This window comes from Palaemon carinicauda, chromosome 3, assembly GCF_036898095.1.
Source record: "Palaemon carinicauda isolate YSFRI2023 chromosome 3, ASM3689809v2, whole genome shotgun sequence".
Classification (NCBI taxonomy): domain Eukaryota; kingdom Metazoa; phylum Arthropoda; class Malacostraca; order Decapoda; family Palaemonidae; genus Palaemon; species Palaemon carinicauda.
This window is the reverse complement of record NC_090727.1, coordinates 128,263,539-128,290,219: the sequence shown is the minus strand read 5'-3', so window position 1 is coordinate 128,290,219 and position 26,681 is coordinate 128,263,539. Positions and strand designations below refer to the sequence as shown.

The following is a 26,681-nucleotide window of genomic DNA, read 5'->3' as shown; positions in this document are numbered from 1 at the left end:
CTCCGGGGGAGGTTATTGATAATAATTCTTTATCCAGTGATGATCTGTTGCAGATTTGGTCGTCCCTGGGGCTTAAGGGCTTGCCCTCCAGGGTCGCTCTTATTGACCTTGTCTCGTTGGGGGCCGCTGTTAAACAGTCGCCGGTGGTAGCGGAGGTAGACCCTCTGTCTATTGTCGACGTCGTGGTGACAGAGGCCTCCGACGTGGCTGGGCCTTCCGACGCAGGTGCTGTTGCTGGTGATGGTGCTCTAGGCTCTCCTCCTCCTTCCGTGCATCCTTCGAAGGGGGAAGTGAGTCCTTCGGTCTCGACTGCTGCCCAGCTTCCTTCTGAGGGAAGTGTTTTGAAGGAGACTCCCCTTCGGAGGACCGATGGTCCCGACGATCTCCCCCGAGGCCGCCTCCGCCGTAAGGCTCACCGCCCTCTACGCCACAAGGGCCTCCCTTCCCCTTACAGGGGGACTAAGAGGCGCCTTTTTGGGTCTTCGTCCTCCGGGGGGGACTCTCCTCGTCAGCCTCAACCGACTACTCCGCCCTCCTTGAACCTCTCTGCGGACCGCTCTCCATCTCCTGCCGGATCTTCGCCTTCTGGAGAACTCGTCACCCGACGGGCAACGGTCCCTTCGGGGCTAAGGGATTCTTCCCTTACGCGAGCAGGGCCAGCGCACAAGCGCTCTCCTGCTCGCCAGCGATCTCCTGCTCGTCGACGATCTCCTGCTCGCCAGCGATCTCCTGCTCGTCGACGATCTCCTGCTCGCCAAGACTCTCCTGCTCGCCGACGCTCACCTGCTCGTCGGCTCTCTCCTGAGGTTCGCCCCCCTCGCCAGCGCTCTCCTGCTCGTCAGCTCTCTTCCGAGCGTCAGCGCTCATTTGAGGACCATCGCCCTGCGGTCTCTGACCACCCTTTAGTTCCTGCTGAACTCCCTGCTCACCATCGTGTGTCAGAAACGCATGTTCGCCAACGCGCCAGCGATCTTCCCGTTCCTGCTCGTGAACCTATCCTCTCACAGGACACGCGTCGACCTTCTGCTCGCCAGCGATCACCAGCTCGCCAGCGATCACCAGCTCGCCAGCGATCACCAGCTCGCCAGCGATCACCAGCTCGCCAGCGATCACCAGTTCGCCAGCGATCACCTTCACATGCTGCCCGCCATCGCACGAACCTGCCTGATCGCCCGCTTACGCATGCTGCTCCTCATCGCAATACCCTGAACGATCGCCCTCCTGCGGATGCTGATCACCATCGCACAACCCTGCACGATCGCCCGCTTTCGCATGCTGCTCGCCATCGCACAACCCTGCACGATCGCCCGCTTTCGCATGCTGCTCCTCATCGCAATACCCTGAACGATCGCCCTCCTGCGGATGCTGATCACCATCGCACCCTTTCACGCGATCATTCACCTGCGCATGCTGCTCGCCATCGCACAACCCTGCACGATCGCCCGCTTTCGCATGCTGCTCCTCATCGCACAACCCTGAACGATCGCCTTCCTGCGAATGCTGATCACCATCGCACCCTTTCACGCGATCATTCACCTACGCATGCTGCTCGCCATCGCACAACCCTGAACGATCGCCCTCTTGCGCGCAATCATTCACCTTCACATGCTGCTCGCCATCGCTTACCATCACGTGATCATTATCGCCAGCGATCTTCTTCACCTACGCGGCAGCACGATCCCTCGCCGTCGCGCCATCGCTTGCGTTCGTCGCCTCGGACACGTGTTCCTTTACCTGCCCACCCTCACGCCCACTCGCCTGCGCGCCCGCGCGATCGCTCGCCTGCGCGCCCGCGCGATCGCTCGCCTGCGCGCCCGCGCGATCGCTCGCCTGCGCGCCCGCGCGACCGCTCGCCTGCGCGCCCGCGCGACCGCTCGCCTGTACGCCCGCGCAACCATTCGCCTTTGCGCGACCGTTCACCCTCGCGCGACCATAGTTCGCGGCGAATTCCACAGCCGGTGGTAGCAGCAGGGACGCGTGCTCCTAGACGGCACTCGGGATCACCTCCATCCAAGCACAGGTTGGTATTGCAGGACGAGGACAGGTCATTACAACATTCTTCCCCACCTTCTTTTCAGGCAGGTACCGTCGTGTCCACTCCAAAGGATCGCCCGATCCCTTTCACCTTAGCGAGGATTTCGGACTCTGTGTCCTTTGAGCAGCAGACTTGGTTTGGTCCGCTGGCACGGGCGTTAGTGAGGGTTATGAAACCAGCACTCGCCGGCCAGGGTAACAAACCAGCGGCTGTCTCTCCTTCGCTGAAGAGAAAGAGAGGAGTGGACTTCGTGGTGACTTCCCCCAGGGCGAAGTTGGTTCCCAAGAGGTCGGTCTCGAGGGTTCCCTCTCCTGCACGAGTACTCTCTCCTTCTCCCGTGGACGAGGCCTTTCCGTCCTCAGGTGAGTCCAGTGGACCGGTAGTCTTCCCCCCGGCACCAGGGGGGGAGACTTCGCTTCAGGCAGGAGAATTGTCTCGTGAGGAAGGGGCCCCTCGAACCTCGTTGTTGGGATCCTGTATCCCTCCTAGGAGGGAGCCCAAGGATTCCAAGACCATCCCTAAATCCTCTGCAAGGATTCGACAGGAACCCATGACTACCCAGGGGAATGTCCACGTATCACCCCAGGAAGAGATTCCTGGGGCAGGAGACTTAGCTGCCAGCCCACAGGGAGGAGAACAGCAAGAGTCCGAACATGCCTTCTGGCAGGTCCTAAGCCTGATAAGGCAACTTAACAGTCTTACGGATCCAGTCATCCCCCCCCGTGAAGGCAAAGACACAATTCTGGATGAAGTGTTCGACGTTCGTAAGGCCCCTAAGACCAGTGCAGCTCTGCCCTGGTCTCGGGGGCTGAAGAGTGCCAGAGCTAGGGCCAATGCTCAGCTCGCACTTCTTGCCTCCTCCAGTCGTTCCACTGCCGGGAACAAACTCATCCCTCCTCCTCGCCTTCAGCAGAGGAGGTATTTCGAGATCCTGGGTGAGCACAACCTCGCTCTTCCGCTCCATCACTCTGTGGAGGAGCTGGCGAAGGGAGTTCCCTTGGAGAAACTCTCTGCCCGGCAGGTGTCGTTCTCGGCGGCAGAGATCCTTAACCACGAGAAGGTCGCTAAGTGTGCCATGCAGGCCACTTCGTGGCTGGACTTCTGGTTAGGATCTCTGGGCATCCTATTGCGATCTGAGGACTTGTCCAAGGAGACCAATAGGAAGGCCCTAGAGACCTTCTTGCTCTCGGGCACCCGCTCCATCGAGTTCTTGGCGCACCAGGTTACCACCCTGTGGGCCAACTCGGTGTTGAAGCGTCGCGATGCTGTGTCCGAGAGATTCCATCCGAAGGTCCCCGCCGTAGATGTGTGTAGGCTCCGACATGCCTCCCTCCTGGGGGAGAGCCTGTTTGAGCCTCAAGACTTGGAGCGAACGGCTGAGAGGTGGAGGAAATCCAGCACGGACTCCCTCCTCCACAGGGCCCTTACAACTCGGCCCTATAAGCCTCCAGCCCCGCCACAACAGCAGCAACAGCCTCGTAAGGCTCCAAAACAGGCACCGGCAGCTAAGAAAGTGGTGTCTAAGCCCCAGCCCTTTCCAGCCAAGGTCAAGAGGGGTGGTAAGTCCTCCAGGGGAGGCAAGACTTCTAGGGGTGGCGGCCGCGGCCGCAAGCCCTAGGGGTGGCAGTCCCCCTGCGTGTCCACCTGTGGGGGGATGCCTTCAGCGTTGCGTCCGCAGGTGGCAACATCTCGGGGCCGATGCTTGGACGATCTCGGTGATCGGCCAAGGTTATCGCGTCCCGTTCACGTCATCTCAACCTCCCCTGACAGCGAATCCAGTGTCGTTGAGCTCCTATGCCATGGGATCGGCAAAGGGGCTGGCCCTTCAGGCCGAAGTCAAGACCATGTTCGAGAAGGGTGCTCTCCAGGAGGTCGTGGACGGCTCTCCAGGCTTCTTCAGTCGACTCTTTCTTGTAAAGAAGGCTACTGGAGACTGGAGACCCGTCATCGATCTCTCGGCTCTGAACAGGTTTGTCAAACAAACCCGGTTCAGCATGGAGACAGCAGACACAGTCAGACTTGCGGTGAGACCACAAGACTTCATGTGTACACTGGATCTAAAGGACGCGTACTTCCAGATCCCAATCCATCCGTCTTCCAGGAAGTACCTGAGATTCTGCCTAGACAACAAGATCTACCAGTTCAAGGTGCTGTGTTTCGGTCTCTCCACAGCTCCTCAGGTGTTCACCAGAGTGTTCACCCTGATTTCGACTTGGGCGCACAGGAACGGCATTCGTCTCCTTCGTTACCTAGACGATTGGCTGATCCTAGCAGACTCGGAGTCGACCCTTCTTCGACACCGAGACAGGCTTCTAGATCTTTGCCAGGATCTGGGGATCGTGGTAAACCTCGAGAAGTCCTCTCTGCAGCCGTCCCAGCGACTGGTTTATCTAGGCATGCTAATAGACACCAATCTCCACAAAGCCTTTCCATCAGACGACCGGATAGCAAGGCTGAGGAGGGTGGCGGAACCTTTCCTCAGGCGAAAAGAACTCCCCGCCCAATCGTGGTTGCGTCTCTTGGGCCACCTATCCTCCCTGGCCCGTCTGGTTCCAAACAGCCGCCTCAGGATGAGATCCCTTCAATGGCGGCTCAAGTCCCGGTGGAATCAAGGATCCGATTCCCCGGACACTCTGATCCCAATGGGGTCTCTGGAACAGACGGACTTGCGGTGGTGGCTGGCCGACGAGAACCTGCGAAAGGGAGTGAGTCTTCTCGTCCTTCCCCCGGAATTGACTCTGTTTTCGGACGCGTCAAAAGAAGGGTGGGGGGCGCACGTTCTGAACCAGAGGGCCTCAGGCCTTTGGTCAGAATCAGAAAAGTGCCTACACATCAACCTGCTAGAATTGAAGGCCGTCTTTCTGGCCCTTCAACAGTTCCAACGGTTCCTGGCGGGTCACTCCGTGGTGGTGATGAGCGACAACACCACGGTAGTGGCTTATATCAACAAGCAGGGAGGCACTTTTTCGCAACAGCTATCCCATCTTGCAGTAGAGACTCTGAGGTGGACCGAAACCCACTCGATAACACTATCAGCTCGCTTCATTCCTGGCAAGAGGAATGTGCTCGCCGACAGTCTGAGCAGGGCTTCGCAGATAGTGAGTACCGAGTGGTCTTTGGATCCTCAGATAGCCAACAAAGTCCTGACTTTGTGGGGTTCCCCGACGGTGGACTTGTTCGCGACAGCCTTGAACTTCAAGCTGCCCCTGTACTGCTCACCAGTCCCGGACCCCAAGGCACTCTGGCAAGATGCTTTCCAGCAACGGTGGGACAACATCGACGTGTACGCCTTCCCACCATTCTGTCTAATGAGAAGGGTGCTCAACAGGACCAGACTATCGGTCAACTGTTCCATGACTCTAGTAGCTCCGCTATGGCATCACGCGGAATGGTTTCCGGACCTTCTGCAACTCCTGACGGAACTCCCAAGGGAGCTTCCTCCACGACACGAGCTTCTCAGACAACCCCACTCCGGTGTCCCTCACAGGGCCGTAGCCTCGCTTCGGCTTCACGCCTGGAGACTATCCAGCGTCTCCTCGCGGAGAGAGGCTTTTCGCAACAGGTTGCGGAGAGAATGTCTCGGCACCTGCGAAGGTCCTCTGAGGGAGTCTACCAAGCGAAGTGGAGAGTCTTTTGTGGTTGGTGTCGTGGAAGGGGTATCTCTCCACTCGATGCCACTATTCCAGCAATAGCGGACTTCCTTGTGTATCTGCGAGAAGAAATGCGCCTTTCTGTCTCGGCAGTGAAAGGCTATCGCTCAGCCTTAAGCTTGGCCTTCAGATTGAAGGGCGTGGATATTTCTTCATCGCTAGAACTCTCTTTACTCATACGTAGCTATGAGCTTACCTGCCCCCAGTCGGAAGTGAGACCCCCTCCTTGGAACGTGGTTCGAGTTCTCAGGTCTCTCAAGAGACCTCCCTTCGAGCCATTACGCCAGGCCTCCGATCGCCACCTGTCTTGGAAGACGGCTTTCCTACTCGCCTTGGCCTCGGCCAAGCGAGTTAGTGAACTTCATGGTCTCTCGTACGACATCGCCCATTCAAGGGGATGGGGGGAGGTAACGTTCAGGTTCGTCCCTGAGTTTGTGGCCAAGACTCAGAATCCTGGAGTGCCGGATCCTCGGTTCGACTCTTTCAGGATCGCGAGTCTCCGTTCTGTAACAAACGACCCAGACCAGCTGCTACTATGCCCAGTGAGGTGTCTGAGGTACTACTTGAAGAGAACGGCTGCAGTCCGTCCTCATGTGCGAGCTTTGTTTGTGAGCACAGGCAGGACAAAGAGGAGGGTCACAAGGAACACCATCTCTGCTTGGATTCGTAGGGTTATCCACCATGCCCTGAATCCTGACCCTCCTCCGTCACGTCGCCCTCGGGCCCACGATGTCAGGGGTATTGCTACATCCCTGGCCTTCAAGAGAAACTTCTCTGTGACGCAGGTACTTCAAGCGGGGGTCTGGAAGCGTCAAACGACCTTCACAGCCCACTACCTGCAAGACGTGACCCACAGGAGCCTCGATACGTTCTCTATCGGCCCTGTGGTGGCTGCACAACAGCTGGTCTAACCTCAGGCTCCTTTTTGGACAAGTAGCAGTAGGTTGAGGGCGTTGTTACCCGGTCTTAGTCTGTGTGAATGAAAGAGTATGTCTGACCCTTACTTCTTTCTTCATTCTCCCCTCTCTTGGGGAAGCAGCATCCTGGTCCTCGCATAGCTGACCTCGACCTCTGCAGGTAACCCATGCTTCTTTGTGCTCCTAGTATTAAGCTTAATACTGTTGCGTCTCCCATACCCTGACGAGGTGGTATGGGGAACGTCCTATCCTAGAATTCCTATCTGAAGGTCTCAAGGTCAACTTCATAGGACGAGTCACACTCTCCTCCTCACACTACTTATGTAGGCCACTCGTTCCTAGCGATGCTAGGAACCTGTGAGGTACAGGGGCTCCCTCTCTCTAGTGCTGCTCACTAAGGGATCGAGCCCCCGGGCAAGCCGAAGTCAGTAAGGCTGGGGACTTTCCACCCTTCCTAAGGGGTAAGTCACCCTTTGTAAATAGCGTGGTTTGTATTTCGGTTACGGAACAAATGACAAATTCGAAGATAATTTGTATTTTTCCTAACCATACAAACCTTAGCTATTTACACATATGTGCCCGCCATCCCTGACCCCCAAGTCAAGTCCTACCTCTAAGTGAAGTGAAGCAAGTCACCGGTGTGTGGAGGGGGGAGGGGTAGCAAGCTACCCTTCCCCACCCCCCGCTAACTAGCGCGGGGGTAATTAACCCTCGTTAAAAACTATTGGCTCGTCATTTCAGCTGCGCTAAAAGTAAACCCTTTGTAAATAGCTAAGGTTTGTATGGTTAGGAAAAATACAAATTATCTTCGAATTTGTCATTTTTAAGGATAGTATGCAGTAGAGAGAGTGTTATGTTTTGGAATAAATTTTACCTGAGGAAATATAAAAGTATAGTTCTAATTTTGTTGTTCTTTTGATATTATTTTTAACTACTGTAGATTCAAAGAAGCAGATGACTTGATAAAATTTTCAAGGAAATAAAGATTGATTGAAAATTAGAAATCAAGAGAAGATGAAATGAAAAGTGGATATACAGTAGTTATATTATGAAAAATAGAAAGTTTATGTAGCCTCTTAGGTTAGGCAATTTGATAAAGGTTGACTAAGTAACAATGCATAAGGTCCAATATATACCTTCTTGCATTTAATAGTTCCCTTTGATATCTTTATAATTAAAAAATTAAGGAGTCAAGTATGAAAAAGGAACCTTGAGAGAAGAAATATAAAGGGCAGTTGTAGTTCCTAGTTATAGTCGAGACCTTCCTTCTGATAGATGGTTGAAAATGGATTATAAAGACATGAGCTAAATGGTTGGCCTTCCTGGCACTAGATGGCACTAGTGTTGGTTGCTAACTTAACATGTGCCAAGTGCCTTCTTCCCAGAAGGTGATCAATTTTAGAATCATTTTAACAATAAATTTTTTAGATATTTTTTCATATTTCTACCAGTGATGTATGGAAGCTCCTACCCCACAGTGAATAGCCATTCTTTTTGGATCGGGAACGCTTTGTCTCATCCCTATTTTATTCATTCCAGCTTTGGGGGTTAGATTTGAGCGACACTAATCAACACAGCGACTGGGAAGCCGGTCTTCGGGGACGTGATCTCCCAAGTAATAACAACGAAGATACCAAGGAACAGGAAATCGAAGGAGCATACAGTGCCCTCAGTTCCATCAGTGCCCCTGTGTGCGCTCACAACCCCAATCAGTTTACCCCAAGTAATATTGGGTATTATGTTTATGAGTACCGAGAAGAGGAGGAAGATACAGGTGAGAAGTTTTGGGTCAAGTTTTTTAATATTTTAACCCTTTTACCCCCAGGCTATTTGGAAATTTCTAACCCTTAACCCCCAGGGGGTTATTTTTTCCCCAGCACATTTTGCAGTATATTTTTTTAAAAATTGCTCTAACAGCCTTAATTTTTGTCATAGAGAGGCCAGGTTGGTCTCATTCTCTTGGAAAATGCCTGAATTTACTCAAAAAATTATCAAAAATATGAAACAAAAATTTTTTCAATATTTAACTTAGCCGGTGATTATAATAGCTGCAACTCTGTTGCTCGACAGAAAAACTCTACGGAAAAATTCGCCAGCGATCGCTACACAGGTAGGGGGTGTACTCAACAGCGCCATCTGTCGTTCAGACACCCATTACTCATTGTAAACAAAGAACTCAATTTTCTCTCTGTCGGGCTACCGGCAAGACCTACTAATTCGCTGTTGCTAACTGGATTTGTTTTCACAACTATTTGGTGAAGTACACTATTCTAGTTTTGAGCTTTCGCTATGCAGGTGTTTTATCTTCATCTTAAAATTGAACTCGTTTTGGATAGATTTAATTATGGTGACAAAGAGAGTATGGACTTTCTTTCACTTTTAAATGGCCGACCCTTCCCTTAGACGGAAGTGTGTTTAGGCTTTTAGTAATTATCTTATCACGTTATAGATTTTCCTATATATATTTTATATCTCTCCGCCTTTATTAGGCCTCTTCGATTAACTTTCCTTTTTTTATAAACATATAAAAATAAATTTTAATGCTTTGTTTATATAGACCTTTCCTGAGAGTAGGCGGTCCTAACTTGGAAACCGAAGTTAATCAACGTTGAGCCCTTTATATCGTCTTTAACTTTTAAAGAGCTAAGGATTTAAAGCTTTTTAAATGTAATTTTTTATGAAAGAATTTCTTTGATAGTCTTCATACTGTTTTCAAAGATGAGCTAACGTTTAGTTTTTTATGCTACGCAGTTGTTGACGTTCAGGACGTTCAACATGCGCTCTATCGTTACGATAGAGAGAGAGTGTATCACGGTTTCACTTTGCAGTAAGAGTAAATTGATTCTGACGTTTTGTTCATTCTTTCTTAGCTTAAATGTTTTAAATTCTAATTTAAAGGAACTTTTTATTTGAAAAACCTTTCAGTTTTTTCCTTTAGTCAAATAACATGTTTTTTTGACGATATATAATTGGGCTCTTCTCTTAGGTGCGAAATCAAGAGAGAAAGAGAGAGAGAGATAGAGACGGAGGGAGAGAGAGGAGAGAAAACGTTCCGTTCAAGCGGGTAACGTTGTTCTCGTGTTACTCACGTCCCTAGTCGCTGTACGGGGAGGAAGGATAAAACGTTTTTAGGTTTTTATTCTCGTCCCCAGGCTATGTGCGGTGAGAGATTGAAAACGTAGTTATATGAACTAGTGTTTAGTCTCTTTCCCAGCCACTGATTTTTCTTTTTATCTTAAAATATGTTTTCTGTTTTTTGCTGGTATTATGAGCTTGCATTATACGACTAATTTCGCAATTACTACCTTTTAATGAAGGGTAGAATTGCGTGTTTCAGGTAGAAATAAGCGCAAAACAGAAAATCGAAGCGATAAAGTGATATGCGCAAAGTGTTACAGTGTTGCGTCCGAGGCGCAAAGTGTTACAGTGTTGCGTCCGAGGGTTCGTCTGTTCATGCCTGTCGTTCACCTAGTCCGGGACCTCTTACAAGCTCCCAAGCCCAGGGGAGAAGTAATGTCAAACGACTTATGGGTTCGAGAGGCCTTGACCAACGAACAGACGTTTTCCCTCTATGGTATCGGGTGTATCTTACCAAGATATCCCCTACCATAAGACGAGAGAGACGTTGTTTCTCCTCGCCATCCGTAGGCTTTTCGCATAAGAAACCTGTCACAAGGTTTCGAAGCCCTTAAGCGAAAGTCAGTCCTTTCAGGACAGGTCCAGCGTCCTGGTTACAGCCATTAGGACAGCTCTGACCCTATGCAGTCATCGGATAACTGCTCGCCGCCTAACAAAAGCGTGACACAGACTTCGAGAGTCTTTTTTTGTAGGCAAAGTGTTGCGGTCACAGACGTTACCCTCGTCTATTACCACAACCATTTCCGTTGATCCTTAAGGGGTTGTATGGCAAAACATGCAGTATATGCTTGCCTCCCTTATGGAAGACTATTCTGCCGATTAGTCCGTTGAGTCTAGCCGTTTATCTCATCGATATCCTGGCTTTCAGCCAACCTAACGTTCCCTTGTGCTTACTGTTGACGTTGGCGTAGCTAAGTCACGTCAGTCAGGTTGTTTAGAACCACACTCGATGCGGTCTCGTGTGGTTTTTCAGCCGCATTTGGACGTTAGGCCACTTGCTGATGCTCCTGTTGACGTTCAGGACGTTCGCTAACAATCGGAGTTGACTTGTTTTGACGCTGTGCGTCAACCTCCGCATTCTAGAGTTGTTTTGACTGCTCAGTCTAGGCAGTCAAAGCAGTCTCGAGTGGACGCTGTGCGTCCTCACGCACCTGTTGTGGTTGACAGTTCAGTTGTTGACAGTTCACAGACTGTCAAGCAGTTACATGACGTTGCGTTCTGGTCCGCTACTAATGCACCAGTGAGAGACTCAGCTTTTATCGGACAAGGTTCCTGTAGATGAGGAAGTTGCTGTTCTCCCTCCTACTGATATTCCCTAGAGGACTCTGTCAGATGGAGAGGAGCCTAAAGCTGCTTAGCCTCCTATGGACTTTAATTAAATCATGATGATTTTTTTTAAGGATCTTTTTGTTACTGCTGCTCCTCGTTCGCCTAAACGTCAGAGCTTACACTAGGCCTAGCTACTTCGAAGCCGTTGTTTTTAAGCTAGTGTTCTCTCGCTCTCCTAGAGAGCGTTACGTTGGCTAGGCGACTGGTTTTTCACCAGGAGGAGTTTGGGGGATACAGCCTTTGCTTTCCCTTCTTTTAAACTGGTTTATAGAGCGAGAGTCTGATATGACACGAGAGAAGTTCTCGGCTTGGGAGTTCATGCCTCTGCCCAGATAGACTTCTCAATTCTGGTAGACTCTCCCTGGCGCCTAGCCAGGAGACGCTCCAAGTTGTTTACAGGTCAACTTCACAGCTGTTGTCGAGCCTTTGAAGTTTTGCTGTACTATTATGTCACGCATAACAAGGCTTTCAGGGATGGTAAACGGTTCCGCCTCAGTCGCTAACCCCGTCTGTTGCCACACCTGCTCCCGTAGACCCTAAATGGGCTTTGCTGCAAGACATGCAGTCCAAGCTTGCGTCCTTGATAGAGTACTTAAATGCGGAGAAGAACCTTCTGGCCAACAACCTTCCAACCGGTCGGTTGTGCGCCCTGTTGACGCTGAGGTAACCTACTCGCGTCGGCCAGTTGAGGTGGTTACTCCACCGATGCGACCCAGTGTGGGTTGCCAGCCGCACGTTGACATTAAGCGACGCTCGGAGGTGGTTGTTGACGTTCAGGACGTTCAACAACCAGCAGAGGTGACTTGTTTTGACGCAGTGCGTCAACCTCAGCAACCCGGTAGGGTGTTGACTGCACAACCCAGACGGTCTAGACAGTCTCGGGTTGACGCTGTGCTTCCTCGCGCACCCATGGTTGTTGACAGTTCACAGACTGTGCAGCAGTTCCATGATATTGCGTCCGGCTCCGTCACGCATCCACCAGTGCGACCGGATTCAGCGAGCCAGACGTTGCCCACTCCGTTGCCGTTTCCTCATCAGTTTCGGATGAGGAACCCTCTGATGAGGACGTTGCTGAACAACAAGACGATCAGCCCCCAGCCCTGCTATCCATCCAGAAGATGCTGAAGAAGGAACGCTGCTCAGTCAGGCTGTGGATGAGTCTGGTAGGGACACTGTCATCCGTGGATCAATTTGTGTCACTAGGAAGACTACACCTCCGTCCTCTTCAATACCATCTAGCTTTTCACTGGAAAAAGGACAAGACGCTAGAAGCGGTCTCGATCCCGGTTTCCGAAAAGATAAAGTCTTGTCTGACTTGGTGAAAGGACAATATCAACCTAAGAGAGGGTCTTCCCCTGGCTGTTCAGACTCCCAACCACGTTCTCTTCTCGGACGCATCGGACGTAGGCTGGGGTGCGACATTAGACGGTCGGGAATGCTCGGGGATATGGAACTCGAGTCAAAGGACAATGCATTTCAACTGCAAGGAGCTACTGGCAGTACGTCTGGCCTGGAAAAGCTTCAGGTCTCTCCTTCAAGGCAAAGTGGTGGAGGTGAACTCGGACAACACCACGGCTTTGGCGTACATCTCCAAGCAAGGAGGAACCTACTCTCTGACGTTGTACGAGATCGCAAGGGACCTCCTCACCTGGTCAAAAGGTCTAAACATATCACTAGTAACGAGGTTCATCCAAGGCAACTTGAATGTCATGGCAGATTGTCTCAGTCGGAAGGGACAAATAATTCCAACAGAATGGACCCTCCACAAGGATGTATGCAAGAGACTTTGGGCCACCTGGGGCCAGCCAACCATAGATCTCTTCGCAACCTCGATGACCAAGAGGCTCCCAATATTTTGCTCACCAATCCCGGACCCAGCAGCAGTTCATATAGATGCCTTTCTCCTAGATTGGTCACATCTAGATCTATATGCATTCCCTCCGTTCAAGATTGTCAACAAGGTACTGCAGAAGTTCGCCTCTCACGAAGGGACAAGGTTGACGCTAGTTGCTCCCCTCTGGCCCGCGAGAGAATGGTTCACTGAGGTACTTCGATGGCTAGTAGACGTTCCCAGAACACTTCCCCTAAGGGTGGACCTTCTACGTCAGCCACACGTAAAGAAGGTACACCAAGGCCTCCACGCTCTTCGTCTGACTGCCTTCAGACTATCGAAAGACTCTCGAGAGCTAGAGGCTTTTCGAAGGAGGCAGCCAGAGCGATTGCTAGAGCAAGGAGAACATCCACCCTTAGAGTCTACCAATCGAAGTGGGAAATCTTCCGAAACTGGTGCAAGTCAGTATCCGTATCCTCGACCAGTACCTCTGTAACTCAAATAGCTGACTTCCTCTTATATCTGAGGAAAGAACGATCTCTTTCAGCTCCCACTATCAAGGGTTACAGAAGCATGTTGGCATCAGTCTTCCGTCACAGAGGCTTAGATCTTTCCAACAATAAAGATCTACAGGACCTCCTTAAGTCTTTTGAGACCACGAAGGAGCGTCGTTTGGTTACACCTGGTTGGAATTTAGACGTGGTACTAAGATTCCTTATGTCAGACAGGTTCGAGCCGCTACAATCAGCCTCCCTGAAAGATCTCACCTTAAAGACTCTTTTCCTGGTATGCTTAGCCACAGCTAAAAGAGTCAGTGAGATTCATGCCTTCAGCAAGAACATCGGATTCTCATCTGAAACGGCTACATGTTCTCTACAACTTGGTTTTCTAGCCAAAAACGAGCTGCTTTCTCGACCTTGGCCAAAATCGTTCGATATTCCAAGCTTATCGTATGGTTGGAAATGAACTAGAAAGAGTCTTATGCCCTGTAAGAGCTCTTAAGTTCTATTTAAAACGAACTAAACCTTTACGAGGCCCGTCTGAAGCTTTATGGTGTTCAGTTAAGAAACCATCTTTGCCTATGTCAAAGAATGCTTTATCCTATTTTATCAGACTGTTAATACGAGAAGCTCATTCCCATCTGAATGAGGAAGACCAAGCTTTGCTGAAGGTAAGGACACACGAAGTTAGAGCTGTCGCAACTTCCGTGGCCTTTAAACAAAATAGATCTCTGCGAAGTATAATCGACGCAACCTATTGGAAAAGCAAGTCAGTGTTCGCGTCTTTTTATCTTAAAGATGTCCAGTCTCTTTACGAGAACTGCTACACTCTGGGACCATTCGTAGCAACGAGTGCAGTAGTGGGTGAGGGCTTACCACTACAATTCCCTAATTCCATAACCTTTTTAATCTTTCTCTTGAAATGTTTTTATTGTTGTTTTTGGGTTGTCCGGAAGGCTAAGAAGCCTTTCGCATCCTAGTGGATTTGGCGGGTGGTCAAAGTCATTTCTTGAGAAGCGCCTAGATTAGAGGTTTTGATGAGGTCCTGTTGTATGGGTTGCAACCCTTGATACTTCAGCTCCTAGGGGTCGCTCAGCATCCTAAGAGGATCGCGAGGCTCCGTAAGGAAGACGTACTTAAAAAGGCAGAGTAATTGAATTGTTCAAGTCGACTTCCTTACCAGGTACCTATTTATTTTGTTTAGTTATTTTGATAACTTCTAAAATGAAATAAAAATTCTTAGCTCATATGATGTAAACATATTTTGCTGGTCTCTACCCACCCCCCTGGGTGTGAATCAGCTATTATAATCACCGGCTAAGTTAAATATTGAAAAATGTTATTTTGATAATAAAATAAATTTTTGAATATACTTACCCGGTGATTATAAATTAAAGGACCCTCCCTTCCTCCCCAATAGAGACACAGTGGACCGAGGAGAAAATTGAGTTCTTTGTTTACAATGAGTAATGGGTATCTGAACGACAGATGGCGCTGTTGAGTACACCCCCTACCTGTGTAGCGATCGCTGGCGAATTTTTCCGTAGAGTTTTTCTGTCGAGCAACAGAGTTGCAGCTATTATAATCACCGGGTAAGTATATTCAAAAATTTATTTTATTATCAAAATAACATTTTTATAGCATTTTTTTGCAAGGACGTACCGGTACGTCCATGGGGGTAAAGGGATGGCTTTTGTGAAACGTACCAGTACGTCCTTTGGGGGTAAAAGGGTTAAAGATAGTCCATATGGTAGTTGTCTAAATTGTATTCTCTCATTTTTTTTTGCATTGCAGTATGCCATGCTGATTTTGTTTTATTTTGGGTTGTTTTATCTTGATTTAATGCATTTTACTCCTCAGAGAAATACAGTACTGTATGTATATTTTTGATAAAATTTTGATATGTTACTCGGTTATATGATAAAGAATTTTATTTAGTTTTTTGGTACCCAATGAATATGGAATGAAATTTCAGGATCATGTTTATCTATTTCAATGCCTCAGAATTCTTTTGAATGAATCCACGTCTTTTAGCTTGTCAGCCGAATTTTAATGTATTTGTTTCACAGGTGACTCTTCTGGGCCTATTGTGTCATCCACCGAAGACTCGGACTCTGCTTATATGGCCGAGCGCCGTCATCATCACCAACCCCATCGTCATTCTGCTTCCATCCTTCTTCAACGCACATTAGGTAGAGGACGAGCCAATATTGTTTCCTCAGATTCAGAATTTGAAACTGAAAACAGAAGACGTCGGCGGCACGCTCGTCACAATCACCGATCACATCGCCATGAGAGGGACCATGGTAAGCTGAGAGTTTATGGTTGTCATATTCATGATTAACTCCTTACCATATGAAAGTTCTAATTAATCAATAGCCTTTTCCTTACTATCATCATCATAACTTTTGGTGCTGTTTTGGTATACGATCTCAAAGTCGTACTACTGTATTGATGTTAGTGTGTGCAGCTCAACATTACCGGTTGCCAGTACATACGGAGCTTGTTGCTTTTATTTTTCGTGAGCGAAGTGAGCACTCGGCGAAGCTAAAACCATCAGATTTTTTATTCTTGTTTTTTTTTACCAATTAAAAATATTGAGATTGCATACCAAAGCAAAAGAATAATTTCTGAGATCATGCCTTAAATGAGATCGCATACCAAATCAGCACCTAATTTATTTTACATTAGCGTTTGCTTTTATGGGTTAAATGTGAAGTGAGTGCCCATAACTCTTTTATTTCTTTTACTTTGGTGCCCAATGGTGCAGGTATTCATCTATTAATTCTTATTTGAATTCTTTGTCCTTTGTTGACAGCTGAGTGAATTTTACAGATGGGTATTTATTTTTGGAATTATGGAAATGGGAGTTATTTCATATTAGCAAAACTTTATTTGTGAAATACACAACATACTTAAGGTAACATTAATCAAAAAAGCATAATTTTGTTGATCAACATTCAAAATTTACATATGCAGTGTATATATATCATCATGGAGCATTGGATTCATCACATTCAATAGAAGACTCCCCACTGTTGGTTAAATCTTCGTACCGGTCGTCTGATAAAAAAGTGTAAATATGTTGTCCTGTACTCTCCCTGCTTCCATAATTCAATATTAATCCAATAAATCCATGACAACGAAATTTCTTCCAGCATTTAGATCATGTTTTCTAATGTCGTTTATTGATTTTAATTTCTGTACATTTTAAAGATGAGTTTATATTTATTTATTGTTTACCTAGCAAGTTTTGATTGAGATTCAAAGGGAAAAAAAAAAAGAGAGACAAGAGTACCTTGATGAAGGCCAGTTTCATAATGTTTTGAATGAGAAATCAACCAGTACAGTTCCATAAAGAAATAATGCGAGTAATATGAGGATTCATGTACCAATCAATTCCATCCCCTGAATGTAGATCTGGGGTTGGTGAATCCCTTAATAGAGATTTAGCTAAAATTAGTGCATGGTGCAAATTATGGGGTATGAAGTTGAATCCTAACAAAACTCAAAGTATGATTGTAAGTAGGTCAAGGACGGTGGCTCCTCAACATCCGGATCTCAGTATTGATAATGTTTCTTTAAATTTGTATGACTCTTTCAAAATTTTAGGCGTGATTCTTGACAGCAAATTTACTTTTGAGAAACATATAAGGTCTGTGTCTTCTTCAATTGCACAAAAAATTGGCTTATTGAGAAAGTCTTTTAAGATATTCGGTGATCAATCTATTCTGAAGAAGTGTTTTAATTCTTTTATTCTACCTTGTTTTGAGTATTGTTCTCCTGTCTGGTCTTCAGCTGCTGATTCTCATCTTAATTTGTTGGACAGAAACTTACGGTCTATTAAATTTCTTTTGTTCCGTAACCGAAATACAAACCACGCTATTTACAAAGGGTTATTACTTTTAGCGTAGCTGAAATGGCGAGCCATTAGAATTTAACGAGGGTGTATTACCCCCGCGCTAGTTAGCGGGGGGGTAGGGGAGTGGTAGCTAGCTACCCCTCCTCCCCCTCACACACAGGTGAATACTCACTTTCACTTTTGGCTCGGACTGTGACAGACGTCTCTGTCTTGGTCCTCGCTTGGCAGCCATTGTCTGTTTTGTCTTTACTTAATCGCTTACTTTTCTTTTACTCAATATATATGTAAACATGTTTTCATGTTTGTATATATATTTGAGTATAGAAATAAGTAAATTTCCTTTTCAGATGTGTGTGTGTAGTGTACGATATCTACGTGGAGGCCTCGGCAGTTAGGCCACCACGGCCTAATTTTATGGGTTGCGATCGAGTTTGACTTCGGTCTTTCTCTCTCTCTCTCTCTTGAGGTCGTTCACCCTTTTACTATGTTTTACTACGCCCTTGTAGCTTCCTTCCCGTGTGGGTGGGGTTGCTACGCCGTACATTTTGTCTCAATTAGTTTATGAATCTAATTGTAGTTGTTAATTTTTCAGCTTGTAGAACGATTCCTTTCGGGGTTTTCGTTTTTTTCTTTAGTGTTCATTCTTTTTTTTAAATTACATAATTACATAGTTACATAATTATAATTGTTATAATTCTGTTTTGGTTACAGCTCTCCTTCCGCGAGTGTAAGTGGTTGTGAGGGCACGTGCCTGTTGTGTAATTCTTGTTCCTTTTCCTCGGGATTCCTCTTCGGAGCCTTCCCGGGGGAATGAATGTGTACTAATATTATTTGTTTTATTTTTTTACAGTTACCGATCTAGTTCGTTTCTGTAATATAGCAACGGTGTGAGCTGTCTGGTTGAGTCCTGGGGATTCGGCTGTTGCTGCCTCCCCCCTTGTATTGTCGTCAGGGGCGTGTCTCCTTCTACTGGTAGTACTCCCGTGTCGACGGACAGCTCTCCAGTTCATTTTAGAACAGTCAGGAGGCTTGCCTCCTTGGGCGGATAACTTTCCTTCCGAGGGAAGTTTTTTCCTGTCCAGGCTTGAGCTTTTCCTCTTTTGGGGGGTTCTTCTCTTGCCTTTTTTTTTCGTGCGACTATGCTCTTGGTGCTGAGCGGTCGCACCTGCAGTTTCGCTCAAGGGGCTGGGCAACTGCAGGGGCTGGGCAACTGCAGGGGCTCCTCTTCGGAGGATTGCCCCTTTTAGGTCACTGGCTGACCAGTCTCTTCCACGAAGTGTTTCTCTGTCGTTCGCGAGAGAGTACACTCATAGAGACTCCTCTTCGGAGGTTTCTGCTGTTGCTGTTGGCCTCCCTCGCCGTAAGGCCCTCCGTCCGCCTCGTCGTAAGGGCCTCTCATCTCCCTATAAGGGTGCTTGAGGCGCCTTTTTGAATCTCCGTTTGCAGCCTACAACTTCTTTTTCTCGATCTTCCGTCTTGGTGCAGATGGACAGCAGTCTAATCTTGTCTCCCGACGGGCAACGGTCTTCCCGACGGACAACGGTCTTCCCGACGGACAGCGGTCTTCCGACGGACATCAGTCTCCCGGCGGACAACGATCCCTTCGGGGCAAAGGGTTGCCCCCACGGGGGTTCTTCCCTTGCGTGTCAGGGTTTCCCTGCGCGCCCTTCTGTTCGTCAGCGCTCTCCTGTTCGTCAGCGCTTTCAAGATGATCTTCCCTGCGGTTCCTGTTACGTGCCCTGTGCGCCCACGTTCGCCCTCGCGATCTAGAACTTCGGTTCAGGTCGGGGTCAAGGACTCTTCTTTGCGCAGGCTTCCACGCGTAGCCTTCTGCTCGTCAGCGATCATCAGCTCGTCAGCGATCATCAGCTCGCCAGCGATCGTTAGCTCGTCAGCGATCATCAGCTCGCCAGCGATCTCCGGATCGCCCATGTGTGTTACAGCTGGCACGCCAACGTTCTCCAACACTTCTGAAGGAACATGGTTCGCCAGCTACTAGCTCAACTGCGGATGCTGATCGCCATCGCGCGACCCTCAACTGCAGATGCTGATCGCCATCGCGCGACCCTCAACTGCGGATGCTGATCGCCATCGCGCGACCCTCAACTGCGGATGCTGATCGCCATCGCGCGACCCTCAACTGCGGATGCTGATCGCTATCGCGCGACCCTCAACTGCGGATGCTGATCGCCATCGCGCGACCCTCAACTGCGGATGCTGATCGCCATCGCGCGACCCTCAACTGCGGATGCTGATCGCCATCGCGCGACCCTCAACTGCGGATGCTGATCGCCATCGCACAACCCTGAACGATTGCCCGCTTACGCATGCTGCTCCTCATCGCACAACCCTGAACGATCGCCCTCTTGCGGATGCTGATCACCATCGCACCCTTTCACGCGATCATTCACCTGCGCATGCTGCTCGCCATCGCACAACCCTGAACGATTGCCCGCTTACGCATGCTGCTCCTCATCGCACAACCCTGAACGATCGCCCTCCTGCAGATGCTGATCACCATCGCACCCTTTCACGCGATCATTCACCTGCGCATGCTGCTCGCCATCGCACAACCCTGCACGATTGCCCGCTTACGCATGCTGCTCCTCATCGCACAACCCTGAACGCTCGCCCTCTTGCGGATGCTGATCACCATCGCACCCTATCACGCGATCATTCACCTACACATGCTGCTCGCCATCGCTTACCGCCAGCGATCTTCTTCACCTACGCGGCAGCACGATCCCTCGCCGTCACGCCCATTCGCCTGCGCGCCCGCGCGATCGCTCGCCTGCGCGCCCGCGCGATCGCTCGCCTGCGCGCCCGCGCGATCGCTCGCCTGCGCGCCCGCGCGATCGCTCGCCTGCGCGCCCGCGCGATCGCTCGCCTGCGCGCCCTCGCGACCGCTCGCCTGCGCGCCCGCGCGACCACTCGCCTGTGCGCCCGCGCGACCATTCGCCTTTGCGCGACCGTTCGCCCTCGCGCGACCATAGTTCGCGGCGAATTCCACAGCCGGTGGTAGCAGCAGGGACGCGTGCTCCTAGGCGGCACTCGGGATCACCTCCATCCAAGCACAGGTTGGTAGTGCAGGACGAAGACAGGTCAGTACAGCATTCTTCCCACCTTCTTTTCAGGCAGGAACCGTCGTGTCCTCTCGAAAGGATCGCCCGATCCCTTTCACCTTAGCGAGGATTTCGGACTCTGTGTCCTTGGAGCAGCAGACATGGTTTGATCCGCTGGCACGGGCGTTAATGAGGGTTATGAAACCAGCACTCACCGGCCAGGGTAACAAACCAGCGGCTGTCTCTCCTACGCTGAAGAGAAAGAGAGGAGTGGACTTCGTGGTGACTTCCCCCAGGGCGAAGTTGGTTCCCAAGAGGTCGGTCTCGAGGGTCCCCTCTCCTGCACGAGTACTCTCTCCTTCTCCCGCCCTGGAAGGATTTTTGGCGGGGGGGCTTTCCGTTAAAAATTTCTCCATCGGACAAGGGGTGACTGCTTACCTCTTCCTCTGGGAGCTTACCAGGTTCTTTCCCTCCTCGGTTACGGCCCGAGGTTTGGTTCAAGGAAGCTACAGGAAGATCAAGGGTACTTTCCTCCTCTCGAGCTCAGGCACCTTGGCCTTTCGTCGTTAAGTATCTACTTGCGGACAAGCTCGATGTTGTACCATCTGGACGCACTGACTGAAGGCTTCCTTCGGGTGTCTCATCTGTGGAGGTCAACGACCTCAGACACCCTTCCATCCTTGAGAAGAGTTTTGTCTTTGCCCAAGGACAGAGACTTAAACATCTGCTGTGCGGAGTAAATCGACTTCCGGTTTCACTCCTCCAAGGTGCTTTCTTCCAGACTCTGCAGGGCTCCAGCTCCCTTTTCTTTCAACCACGTCGGCCTAAGTTATCGGCTACGACAACTGGGACAAGGTGTCCAATTGCAGTTTCCTCCTGTCAGGAACAGATGGCACGGGAGACTCCCCCGGGGGGGCATAGTCCTAAAAGGAGTTCACGAACTCTAGGATTGCAGGTTTTTTCGCTGGGAGGATGCTTAAGGTTACTCATCCGAATGACAGCTTCCCGATGCCCATTCCCGCACAATCTCTGTGAGTAGCCAAGGATATCGCGCCTGCCGTCTCTGTCAGCGAATTCAGTGTCTCTGAACCTCTATGCCATAGCATCAGCAGAGTTGCCCGGTTGGGCAGAATGATCCATACCTTAGGCGAAGGTCTTCCTTAGGATCATCGACGGCTTCACCCCCGGCCCCCTCAGTCGATCCTTTCTTGTAAGGAAGGATCTGAGAGGGGATGTCCATAGTCGACCTCTCAGCCCTGATCAAGTTTGTCGAACAAACTTTGGCCAGCGTAGACCAGCAGAATCGATCAGACTGGTAACGAGGCGACAGGACTCCTTTAACCCTGGATCGGAAGGACGGGTACTTTCAGTTTCCATTCCATCCATCTTCCAGGGTGCTCGTCGAATTCAGCCTAAACTGCAAGTATTCCTGCTTATGATGCAGTGTGGCTATCCCGCCGTGGCATAGCAGGTTTGTTTCCCCAGAGAACTCTCCCTGCCTTCCTCTTGGCCGCTCAGGTGCAGACTTCCGCCTCCTCTGCTGTTTGGAGGGCTGGTCAACTCCGGTAGGCTCGGGTTTCGACCTTCTTCAGCGCCGGGAAAAGCTTCCGAATGCTGACCATGAGTGTGGGCTCATGGTATTTTGCTTGGAGCCTTCTCTTCCTCTGCCTCAACATCTGGAGTATCTGGCCATGATATTGAGTCAACCGCCTTACCACGTTGGAAACCCCGCTTCTCGTCCGTCCAGCGAGGTTAAGCAACGTCGGTACTTGGATGGGTGACCACCTGGGGACGCCAGATTCTGTTACCACATCCTCCGAGCCTTCCTTTCGGTTGACTGTGGCAAGACTGAGGAGAGTCGCAGTACCTGTTCTCAGTCAAGCAGAGTTTTCAGCCCTACCTTGAAACGTTTCCTAGTTCTTCTTTCCTCATTGACCCGTTTATAGTCCGAACGGTCGCCTCAGGATAAGTTCCATGTGGGGCGATCCAAGTTCCGGTGGCTTCAGGCAATGTTTAACCGGACTCCCTGGCCCTATGGGACCAGCGGAACTATTAAACCTGCAATGGGTGTTGACCTATGGAGCCTCTTGATGGTAGTGGATATTCTCGTCCTTTCCCCACATTCTTGATGCGGTTCTCGGACTCGTCAAAGGAAAGGGGGGGGGGGGGCATGTTCCGGTCCAGGCCTATGGTCAAGACCTGAAGGATACCTCTCCATCATTCAGGCAGGCTTAGGGGCCTTAGTCTGGCCCCTCTTCAGATCCTACCGCTCCTGCCAAGTCGCCCCGTTGCGTGTCGACTTCATGCTAACCAGCAGGGGACGCATTTTCACACCTTCACATCTTGCAGTAGAGATACCGGGATGATTGAGATTCTCTCAATTCCACCATCGGCTCTCTCATTCCAGGCAGGGGAATGTTTCTCTCAGACTATCCGAGCAGAGCCTCATAGAGAGAGTGTACCTAAGGGTCTTTGACCTTGGGTAACCAGCAAGTGCTGGTCTGGGGGACCTGATCGCGACAGCTTGGAACCTCAAGCTTCCGCTAGTTTTCCCCCCAGTCTCAGACCCCGAGACTCTGGCAAGATGCATTCCGGTGATGGTGGGACAACTTCGACGCCTGCGTCTTCCCTCCTTTTTGTCTGCGGACAATGGGTCTCAACAAAACCAGGCTGTCTGTCAACCTTTCAATGGGAGAGCTCCACTGGGACTATGCGCAGAACGGTTTCTGGACCCTCTGCTTCCCCTGACGGAACTCCCGGGAGAGCTTCTCCCACGGCGCAGACTACTCAAGCAACCACACTGCGACATCTCTCCCGAACCGGGACGTCGCTTCGGCTTCATGCCTGGAGACACTACGCTTCCTCCTCTAGAAGAGACAACCCGCTACAGTCGCGGTACGGAGGTCGCGTCATCTGCGATAGTCATCCACAGGGGTCTCCCAGGCAAAGTGAAGAGTCTAAGGTGGTTGGTGCCGTGGGAGATATACCTCTTCCCGTGAGGCCTCTTCTCCAGCAATAACGGTCTTATTGCCTTTCGGCGGGAGGAAACTCCTTCCGCTCTTGGCAATGAAGCCTGTCGCTCAGCCTTTCCCTGACCTTCAGGCTTAAAGGAATAACTTTTTCCTGCCCGCTGGATCTATCCTCGCTCATGCGAAGCTACGATCGTCCCTGCCCTAGTCGGAGGAAGACCTCCAACTTGGAGCATGGCTCGGACTTTTAGTCCTTTAAGAGATCTTCTCAAGACCCTTTTATGACAGGCCTCGGATTGTATTCCGCCTTGGGTCTTCTGCTCACTCTGGCCACGGCCAGTGTGTAAGCAATCTTCTTGGTCTCTTACTACTCCCCCCCCCTTTCTAAGGAAGAGGGGAAGGCAACATTCAGGCTCGCTCCTGAGTTGTTGACTAGACTCAGAATCTGAGGGTCCCGACCCTTCGGTCCGATTCATTCAAGATTTTGAGTCTCCATTCTGTGTCTGATGTCCCAAGACCTTCTCTTTCTTGCCAGTACAGGAATCGAGAGGTTAGCGCTGGGAACAGCTGCAGTTTGGCCTCAGTTGCAGCCGATTTGGGAACACAAGGAGGACATGGGGGGAGAGTCACCAGTATACCTCTTCAGCCCGGACTCAAGGACATTCATCTCGACCTGTCTTCAGACCCTCCCCCGTCACGTCGCCCTACAGCACGATGTTGGATACATCGCAACGTCCCTCGCCTTCGAGTAATACTACTCTGTGACGCAGGTGCTACAAGCTGGAGTCTGGAAGCGTCTGATGACCTTCGCAGCCCGCTTCCTGCAGGGCGTGACCCACAGGAGTCTCGATACGTTTTCTATCGCTCTGTGGTAGCTACACAACAGCTGGTCTAACCTCAGGCTCCTTTTTGGACAGGTAGCAGAAGGTTGAGGGCATTGTTATCAGGTTTTAGTCTGCATGAACGAAAGAAGTATGTCTGGCCCTTACTTCTTTCTTCATCATCCCCTCTACGGGGAAGCAGCATCCTGGTCTCTGCATAGCTGACCTCGAACCTCTGCAGGTAAACCATGCTTCCTTGTGTTCCGAGTATTGAGTCAATACTGTCGCGTCCCCCATACCCTGACGAGGTGGTATTGGGAACGTCCTAACCCAGAGTTCCTTCTGGAACTCCAGGTCAACTGCCTAGGACGGGTCACACTTCTTCCTTCACACACAAGCTTACGTAGGCCACATGGTTCCTTGCGGTGCAAGGAACTTGTGAGGTGCAGGGACTCCTTTTCTCGAGTGCGACTCACTCGGATTCTGAGTCCCCGGGTAAAGCCAAAGCCAGTATGGCTGGGGACTTTCCACCCTTCCTAAGGGATAAGTCACCCTTTGTAAATAGCGTGGTTTGTATTTCGGTTACGGAACAAATGACAAATTCGAAGATAATTTGTATTTTTCCTAACCATACAAACCTTAGCTATTTACACATATTTGCCCGCCAGCCCTGTCCCCCAAGACAAGTCCTACCTCTAAGTGAAAGTGAGTATTCACCTGTGTGTGAGGGGGAGGAGGGGTAGCTAGCTACCACTCCCCTACCCCCCCGCTAACTAGCGCGGGGGTAATACACCCTCGTTAAATTCTAATGGCTCGCCATTTCAGCTACGCTAAAAGTAATAACCCTTTGTAAATAGCTAAGGTTTGTATGGTTAGGAAAAATACAAATTATCTTCGAATTTGTCATATTCCTGATCTAGATATTAATCTCTGGCACCATTGATCAATTAGTTCATTATGCATGTTGCATAAGATTTTTCATAACTCTGACCATCCTTTACATTCAGATCTCCCTGGACAATTCTATCCTGTTTGTAATACTAGGCAGGCAGTTAATTCTAATAGCCAGGCCTTCTCCATCATAAGACTCAATACTACGCAGTACTCTAGAAGTTTTATTCCAGCTGTTACCAAGTTGTGGAATGATCTTCCTAATCGGGTTGTTGAATCAGTAGAACTTCAAAAGTTCAAAGTTGGAGCAAATGCTTTTTTGTTGACCAGACGGACATGAGTCTTTTTATAGTTTATATATGACATTTTTGTTGTTGACGTTGTTAATAGTTTATATATGATATATCTCTTTTGACATTACTTTTTTTAGAATGATTTATTGTTAATTTGTTCTCTTCAGTTATTTATTTCCTTATTTCCTTTCCTCACTGGGCTATTTTTCCCTATTGGAGCCCCTGGGCTTATAGCATCTTGCTTTTCCAATTAGGGTTGTAGCTTGGATAGTAATAATAATAATAATAATAAAGCATTTATTACAAATAATGTACTGCACTGTAAGATTTCATGTTAACAATTCATTGATACCTAGAATCTTGTCTAACACATTTCTAATTTGCAGGACGTCACAAAGGTCTCGTTCATTCACATCACACAAGTCCGTGGCTGGCTCAGTTGCACGCTGAGTACTTGTCTCTAGGACTGGCATCCCCGTGGTCTTTGAGACGTACTTGTGATATGAATCAGCAAGATGCTTATGGGAGGACAGCTTTACATTATGCTACAGAACAGGGTCATAGTTATATAGTCCATATGCTTATTAAATCAGGTAAAGTACTGTTTTTTTTATTCTAAAAACATTTGAGGGTAGGTTAGCACAGAACTACACGTAGTTGGAAAAAATGGGTTGCTAAGATTATTATTTTTATTCCGGATCTAGATGGTTTCTTAAACCTTTTACCCCCAAAGGACGTACTGGTACGTTTCACAAAAGCCATCCCTTTACCCCCATGGACGTACCGGTACGTCCTCGCAAAAAAATGCTATAAAAATTTTTTATTTCATATTTTTGATAATTTTTTGAGAAAATTCAGGCATTTTCCAAGAGAATGAGACCAACTTGACCTCTCTATGACAAAAATTAAGGCTGTTAGAGCAATTTAAAAAAAATATACTGCAAAATTTGCTGGGAAAAAAATAACTCCTTGGGGGTTAAGGGTTGGAAATTTCCAAATAGCCTGGGGGTAAAAGGGTTAACTTTGTAATGAAAGTAACAAAGACTAGGATGGCCGCACAGTATATAAGAAAAAATTGACTAAACCTTGAGATAGAAATTATGGTGAAATTTATATGAATACTGAGATAAGTAAGGTAGACCAATACGTAGATTATCTAGAGTGTATACATTATGTTTTAATTATAACCTCTGCAGTTGTATATTAACCCACATTTGTTGTCTTGAATGTCCTATACTTATGCTCTATTTAAAAGGTCAAACGAGCATAATATCGTACTGTACTCATAACGATGCATACCCAACCTGTAACTTTAGGAATGTATCACTCACTCGCTTCATATTCATCTATCATGATCATCATTTCTGTCTGGATAAACCCAGC

General features: G+C 49.0%; 1 protein-coding gene across 3 annotated transcripts in view; it reads left to right on the top strand.

Annotated features, from left to right (window-relative positions):
- Positions 1-26,681, top strand: part of LOC137638489 (uncharacterized) — a 58,592-nt gene that overhangs the window by 5,344 nt on the left and 26,567 nt on the right. For all 3 annotated transcript variants that reach the window (XM_068370580.1, XM_068370582.1, XM_068370581.1), the window contains exons 4-6: positions 8,142-8,376; positions 15,470-15,706; positions 25,685-25,891. In XM_068370580.1, the coding sequence (XP_068226681.1) occupies positions 8,142-8,376; positions 15,470-15,706; positions 25,685-25,891 (679 nt within the window). The remainder of the gene's footprint in view (positions 1-8,141; positions 8,377-15,469; positions 15,707-25,684; positions 25,892-26,681) is intronic.